At 50.5% G+C, this 7,940-nt stretch overlaps 1 protein-coding gene across 1 annotated transcript in view; it reads right to left on the bottom strand.

Annotated features, from left to right (window-relative positions):
- Positions 1–3,172: 3,172 nt before the first annotated feature.
- LOC105525285 (gamma-glutamyltransferase 5-like) overlaps positions 3,173–7,940 on the bottom strand; it is a gene marked incomplete at its 5' end in the record, with an annotated part of 7,764 nt that continues 2,996 nt past the window's right edge. The window contains one exon of the mRNA XM_011960857.1: positions 3,173–3,677. Coding sequence (XP_011816247.1) covers positions 3,493–3,677 — 185 coding nt within the window. The remainder of the gene's footprint in view (positions 3,678–7,940) is intronic.

Below are 7,940 nucleotides of genomic sequence, written 5' to 3'. Positions count from 1 at the left end.
AGACTAAAACAACCTCTGTGGCACATTTGGGGTGATGTAGGAACAGCCGATGTTCCCAGGAACCAGTGAGGGGCAGGAGTCCCGGATCCCTCTAGCGAGATCCCCAGAGAGCGCCGTGTACCCGCCCTGCAGCTGGCAAAGCTGTGTATGGAAGTTAGGGGCCTGTTGGTTTAGAGCGGCCATTCTCAACCAGGGGGACGTGGCACTGTCTTGAGACAGTTTTGGTTGTCATGAGTGGGTGTGTGTGGTGGGGAGTGCTACTGCATCACACAGGCTGAGGCACGGGATGCTGCTGCTCAACGTCCTACAGTGTGGGGATGGCCCTCACAACAAAGAATCACTTCATTCAAAATATGGATGAGGGCCAGGCGCAGTGACTCACACCTGTAATCCCAGCACTTTGGGAGGCCGAAGCAGAAGGATTGTTTGAAGCCAGGAGTTTGAGACCAGCCTGGGCAACATGGTGAAACCCCATCTTTACAAAAAAAGCAAAAAACCAGCCGGGTGTGGTGATGCACACATGTACTCCCAGCTACTTGGGGGCCTGAGGTGGGAGGAGGCTTGAGCCCAGGAGGTTGAGGCTGCAGTGGGCTGAGACTGCACCATTTCACTCCAGCCTGGGTGATAAAGTGAGACCCTGTCTCAAAAAAAAAAAAAAAAAAAAAAAATAGCTGAGTATGGCAGCGTGCATGGTGGTTTGTGCCTGTAGTCCCAGCCACCTGAGAGGCTGAGGTGAAAAGATGACTTAAGCCAGGGAGGCAAAGGCTGCAGTGAGCCAAGATCACGCTCTGCATTCCAGCCTGGGTGACAGAGCCAGACCCTGTCTGAAAAAAATGACAGAACAGACTCTTTGGCAATGAGATACCAAATTATAAAGAGGACCCAAGGCCAAGCCAGGCAAGGGTTAATTCATGCACCCCCGCACTTAAAGAATAAGCTATGTTCTAACAGCAACGAGGCTTTCCCTTTTCTCCAGCAGCTAAACAAGCACCGGCCTGAAGCACCGTTAATACACTTGGCAGCTCATCCAGCTCACGGATGCTGACTTATTGACCCCGTTCTTCCAGCCATAACTACAGCTCTGACTGAACAAGAGACCAATGTCAGTAACTTTCTCCTGATAAGAGACCATTGACCATAAACTGCTCTGGTTGGTTTTCAGAGGCTGCTCACTTGCAGGCCTTCAGGCCCTGAAAAGATCTTTCGACAGATGGAGCCTAATTGTAATTATTTTATTTTATTTTATTTTTATTTTATTTTATTTTATTTTTATTGAGATGGAGTCTCACTCTGTTGCCCAGGCTGGAGTCCAGTGGCACCATCTTGGCTCACTGCAACCTCCGCCTCCTGAGTTCAAGCAATTCTCCTGGCTTGGCCTCCCAAGTAGATGGGATTACAGGCACCCGCCACCCTGCCTGGCTAATTTTTATATTTTTAGTAGAGTTGGGGTTTCACCATGTTAGCCAGGCTGGTCTCGAACTCCTGACCTTGTGTGATCCACCCGCCTCGGCTCCACGAAGTCCTAGGATTATAGGTGTGAGCCGCTGTGCCTCCACCATCTCCATCCTACAGTGAACATGAGTCCTATGTCACATGCATGTTCTTTCAATACACATGTCAGGACTGCCTTCATGAACATTCATAGCTCTCCCTGTAACCTGTTGAATATGTATGTTTAGCCAACCCCTTCAGCATACAGCTCCTGCCCCAACCTCTCCTCCTTAGAAGTGCCTATCTCCCGATCACAAGGTCAGGAGATTGACACCATCCTGGCTAACACGGTGAAACCCCATCTCCACTAAAAATACAAAAAAATTTAGCTGTGCGTGGTGGTGGGCGCCTGTAGTCCCAGCTACTCGGGAGGCTGAGGCAGGAGAATGGCGTGAACCCAGGAGGCAGAGCTTGCAGTGAGCCGAGATCGCACCACTGCACTCCAGCCTGGGCAACAGAGGGAGAAAAAAAAAAAAAAAAAAAAGGGAAGTGCCTGTCTCTGGTCTCTGCCAGAGGCTATGCTTTTGAAAGTGGCGGATGGCCACCCTGCAGGTTGTAACCCTTTATGAAAAATAAAGTTGCCACTGTGGCTCACACCTGTAATCACCCAGCACTTTGGGAGGCCAAGGCAGGCAGATCACCTGAGGTCAGGATTTCAAGACCAGCCTGGCCACATGGTGAAACCCCATCTCTACTAAAAATGCAAAATGAGCTGAGTGCAATGGTACACGCCTGTAATCCCAGCTACTCAGGAGGAGGCCGAGGCAGGAGAATCACTTGAAGCGGGAGGCAGAAGTTGCAGTGAGCTGCGATTGTGCCACTGCACTCCAGCCTTGGCAACAGAGTGAGACTTTGTTTCAAAGAAAAAAAAAGAAAGAAAGTCAGGGGATGGGAGGAGAGCTTCAGGAAGAATAGCTAATGGATGCTGGGCTTAATACCTAGGTGATGGGTTGATATCTGCAACAAACAACCAAAGCACGTGTTTATCTATGTAACAAACCTGCATATCCTACCTATGGGCTCCTGAACTTAAAATACAAGTTGAAGGAAAAAAAAAAAAAGAAAATCTTGTCAGGCATAGTGGCTCACACCTATAATCCCAGCACTTTGGGAGGCTGAGGAGGGAGGATGGCTTGAGACCAGGAGTTCAAGACCAGCCTGGGCAACATAGCAAGACCCTGTCTCTACAAAAAAAATGGAAAAACTGGTCAGGTTACACCTGTAGTCCCAGCTACTTGGGAGGCTGAGGCAGAAGGATGGCTTGAGCCCAGGAGGTTACGGGCGCAGTGAGCTGTGATTGTACTACTGCACTCCAGCCTGAACGACAAAGCAAGACCCTATTTCAAAAAAAAAAAAGAAGAAAGAAAAAAAGAAAGGAAAGAAGAAAGAAAAAAGTATCTTTTCCAAATTTGTGAATTGTGTGATTTTTCAGTTAACCAGCTCTCAGGACTGGGGCCAGTCAGGCTGCTGAGTCCTGGCCACCAGAGTGGTGAGGTGTTGGTGGGGGGGCAGAGGTGGCGCTTGTCTCTGTCCAGGGGTGGCCTGGCTGAGGTTCGGCTGGTCTGCGAGCATCAGTTTCCCCACCTCCATGGTGGTGCAGTGTGGAGAACCATAGGAGCCTGGTGCAGGCACTCCTCTGTGCACTGTCCGATGGTCCCCTCCCCCACGTAGAACCATGGAATCAGGCCACAGTCCGCCTCTTCTTTAATCTTGAACTGGAGGATATACAGGTTGAGCGGGTGGGAGAGTGGCCCCAGGCAAGAGGCCTGCGGAGGGATAGAGGGGCCAGTTCAGGGCCACCAGGGGCTCTGGGAAAGGGGGTCAGGGAAGAGGCTCAGCCTCCCATCTGCCCAGCTGGTCCCTGCTACCTCTTCCACTCTCAGCTGGACTCCCCTGCCAGGGGTCCAGATCCTGCCAGAGTACTTGGTCCCCCCAGCCATGTCCGGCCTGGACATAGGACCCATGGTGGGGCTGGACTTCAGCTCTGGGCAGAGCAGTGTCTTAGTAGCCTGCGGCCTCCCCACCCTTCCTCAGGTCCGAGACGGCATACACACAGGCCCCCTCCTGGGACACGGCCTGGACCACATTCAAGAAGAAGGGCCTCTGGGTCTGGTTCTGGCCACGGTCTTGGAGTCCCCTCTGCACCTCCTGGAGAGGAGAGAAAGCAGGTTCACAGGGGAGGGCAGCTCAGCCCATCTCCCGAAGGGAGGGGCCTCTGCAAGAAATGAGAAAAATGATCAAAAGGCAAGACTGAGAGGAAGAGGGCCTGAAGACACAGGAAGAGGGGAGGACCTGATGGGAGCATGGAAGAGATCCAAAGGCCCGTAGAGGACAAGGTCAGCCTCCAGGGATTATGTATGAAGGACACCACCCAGGCCTGAAGACCTCCGGATGCAAGTTCATGTCTGTTCTGGATCCAAGGACACCAGGGCCTTGAAGTGCAAATCTGAGTTCAGGGGGCCTTCGATGATGGACGTGGCTTCTCAAGATTTAGACACTGAGGCCAGACACAGTGGCTCACACCTGTAATCCCAACACTTTGGGAAGCTGAGTAAGGAGGATCACTTGAGGCCAGGAGTTTGAGATCAGCCTGGGCAATACAGAAAGATTCTGTTTCTCAAAAAAAAAAAAAAAAAAAAAAAGGCCAGGCATGGTGGCACATACCTACAGTGTTAGCCACTTGGGAGCCAAGGTGGGTGGATCACTTGAGGCCAGGAGTTTCAGAACAGCCAGGGCAACAACAAAGCAAGACACCATCTCTACAAGAAAATCAAAAATTGGGCTGGGCCCGGTGGCTCACACCTGTAATCCCAGCACTTTTGGAGGCTGAGGCAGGAGGATCTTTTGAACTCAGGAGTTCAAGACCAGCCTGGGCAACATAGTGAGATCACGTCTTTATTAAAAAATAAAAGAAAAAAGAAAAAATTAGTTGGGTGTGGTGGCCCTGTGCCTGTAGTCCCAGCTACTCAGGAGGCTGAAGCAGGAGCATCCCTTGAGGCCAGGAGTTTGAGGCTGCAGTGAGCCTTGATCCTGACACTGCACTTCAGCCTGGGCAAAAGAGCAAGACTGAAACCGCCTTTGTAAAATTATGACTGAGACAGTGAGAGATCTAACTTAATCAACTCCATTTTGCTTCTAACCTCCCAGTTGTCCTTGTTCATTCCTGGGTGTAGGCTGAACTAACTTTGGGAGAAACTTAGTTTATAGTTTAAAACAAAGATATTAACAGCCCTTTCCCAAAGCAGACCTCCTTCTTGCCTGGGCACTAGATTGCCTTCATAGGACTAACATTAGCCACAAGATTAGAAATTACGGTTTAGGAGCCATGCAGCTGAAGTCTAAAGATTCTGACCCTCCCTAAACTGCTCCTAATCAGTGTTGGAGAAATTTTGCAGACCCCGCACTTGATGGATCAGCTGGCACCATCCAGATGGATTAACTGGCTCATCTGATCTTGTGGCCCCCACCCAGGAACTGACTCAGCTCAAGAAGACAGTTTCAACTCCCTATGATTCTACGATTTCCAGGTTTTTGTGTGTGTGTGTCTGTTTTTGAGATGGAGCCCTGCTCTGTCACCCATGCTGGCATGCAATGGCACGATCTTGGCTCACTGCAACTTCCCCTTCCAGATTCAAGTGATTCTCTTGCCTCAGCCTCCCCAGTAGCTGGGATTACAGACGCCTGCCACTATGCCCAGCTAATTTTTGTATTTTTAGTAGAGACAGGTTTTCGCCATGTTGGCCAGGCTGGTCTCCTGACCTCAGGTGACCCACCCACCTCAGCCTCCCAAAGTGCTGGGATTACAGGCATGAGCCACTGGGCCCAGCCAAATCCCTGTGATTTCATCCCTGACCAATCAGCACTCCTGGCTCATTGGCTTCCCCCAACCCACCAAGCTGTCCTTAAAAACACTGCACCTTAGCCAGGTGCAGTGGTCACGCCTGTGATCCCAGCACTTTGGGAGGCGGAGGTGGGCAGATCACCTGAGGTCAGGAGTTCGAGACCAGCCTGGCCAACATGGAGAAACCCTGTTTCTATTAAAAATACAAAAATTAGCCAGGCTTGGTGGCGCACACCTGAAATCCCAGCTACTTGGGAGGCTGAGACATGAGAATTGCTTGAACCCAGGAGGCAGAGGTTACAGATCATGCCACTGCACTCCAGCCTGGGCGACAGAGTGAGACTCTGTCTCAAAAACAAAACAAAACAAAACAAACACGAAAAAACTCTACTCCCCGAATGTTCAGGTAGACTGATTTGAGTAATAATAAAACTCCGGTCTCCCACCCAGCAGGCTCTGCCTGAATTACTCTTTCTCTATTGTAATTCCCCTGTCTTGATGAATCCGCGGTTACAAGACCTTGCCTCAAAAAATTTTCAAAAAAGACCTATGATCTCAACACACGATGTCAAGACCTTAGACACCCAGGAACCCACAACTTTAGGGCCCTACTGGTGTCTATTGGTGGAGAATTCAGCTAGGATAAGGACGTGAATACCCGTGAATCCAAGGAAATTAGATCCCTAAGCTAAAGGCACACACAGTCCCACAGTGTGAGACACTCAGGGCATGGGGGCCTACAGGCTCAGACTCGAGACCCTGAATTTGTGGACTTCAAGGAAGTCAGAGACCAAAGTAGCCCCTAGCCTTGTGCTTGTTCCTAAGGTGCCAAGTACCTTGCCCTGGGGCTATGGTCCTCACGAACTACCAGTCTGTAAAGGGGCAGAAGTCCTAGAGTACGGGGACCTGTGCTACGAGGTCCCCATGTTTCCAGATACTATTTAAGACTAATGACCTGAGAACTTGGCTGGGCGCAGTCACTCACGCCTGTAATCCCAGCAATTTGGGAGGCCGAGGCAGGCGGATACCTGAGGTCAGGAGTTCCAGACCAGCCTGGCCGACATGGCAAAACCCCATCTCTACTAATAATACAAAAAGTAGCCGGGCATGGTGGTGTGGGCCTGTAATCCCAGCTACTCGGGAGGCTGAGGCAGGAGAATCACTTGAACCCAGGAGGTGGAGGTTGCAATGAGCTGAGATCGCGCCACTACACTCCAGCCTGGAAAACAGAGTGAAACTGTGTCTCAACAACAATAACAAGCCAAAAAAAGAAAAAAAAAAAAAAAAGACTAATGGCCCAAGAACCTTACCCCGCAGGGCCTGAGATTTCGGAGACATCTAGGTGCATCAGGTGATACCACATGGCCTGAGCTGCTGACAGGGCAAATGAGGTCTTTGGAGCCCTGCACATTTGGCTGTAAGTTCCCCGTGCCTGACAATTCGTAGAATTGCCCACTGTCCTTAGACTTGAGAGCCAAGATCCTCACTGCTGAAGCCAAAGCTGGACTTACAGTGCTCAGAGACTCCATTCCTCAGAGTCTACTGGCCAAACTCCAAGACTCTGAGGATCAAAGACTCTCCTCACCCTAGTCCCTGGACCTTAGCTGTGAAGGTCCTTGGAGGCTCAAAGTCTCCAACCCAGAGTTTAGAATTTACTCCATGGAAAGCCCTAGACCTGAATAGCTGACATTCCAACTCCCCAAGGGAACTGAGAACCTTAGGTTCGTGGGCCACTGGATTCCATTAATCCCAGTCCCCAGACTGCCGTCTCCCAGATTCTCAGCATTTCAGGTCCTCAGTGTAAAAGGTGCTGGGAATTGATGTTCACGAGGACAAAGGTCCTTCAGTCAAGAGTCAAGGGAGGGCCAGGCGCAATGGCTCATGCCTGTAAGCCCAGCATTTTGGGAGGCTAAGGTGGGCAGATCACTTGAGGTTGGGAGTTCGAGACCAGCCTGGCCAACATGAGGAAACCCCGTCTTTACTAAAAATACAAAAATTAGCCAGGCTTGGTTTGCGCGCCTGTAGTCCCAGCTATTCAGAGGCTGAGGCAGGAGAATTGCTTGAACCTGGGAAGCGGAGGTGGCAGTGAGGCAAGATTGTGCCACTGCACTCCAGCCTGAGTGACAGAGTGAGACTGCCTAAAAAAAAAATAAAAATAAAAAAAGAGTCAAGGGAGGAGGGCTCCAAAGGATGTGCCCTGGATCTTGAAATCCTCCATATCTAAGATCCCTGGAACCTGAGAGCCCTGAGAGGGTCTTCCTGTCATGCGAAGGACCCCACATGGGGAGGGAGGCCTGCAAACTCCAAGAATTTGAGCCTAACAGGCTGAGGTCCTTAGTCTCAAGGTGTGAAGACGAAGACTGTTGGGGACTACACTCTGTTCCTACACTAAGGTCCCAGTCCATGGTTCTCAGGTTCTAAGGGCTTTGGAAGGTGGACTTGAGACCAAAGAAATCTCATAACAGGAGAGACAGCTTTGAGGACCTTGAACCTCGGTTAGCTGAACTGAACTGACCTCAGGCACCAAGTTTGGAGCCTTGAAAAGATAGCAATGTTTTTTTTTTTTTGAGACAGAATTTTGCTTTTGTTGCCCAGGCTGGAGTGCAAT

This window comes from Colobus angolensis, unplaced genomic scaffold (assembly GCF_000951035.1).
Source record: "Colobus angolensis palliatus isolate OR3802 unplaced genomic scaffold, Cang.pa_1.0 Scaffold527, whole genome shotgun sequence".
Classification (NCBI taxonomy): domain Eukaryota; kingdom Metazoa; phylum Chordata; class Mammalia; order Primates; family Cercopithecidae; genus Colobus; species Colobus angolensis.
Note: the sequence above shows the minus strand (reverse complement) of the source record. Positions and strands in the feature narration are given on the sequence as shown.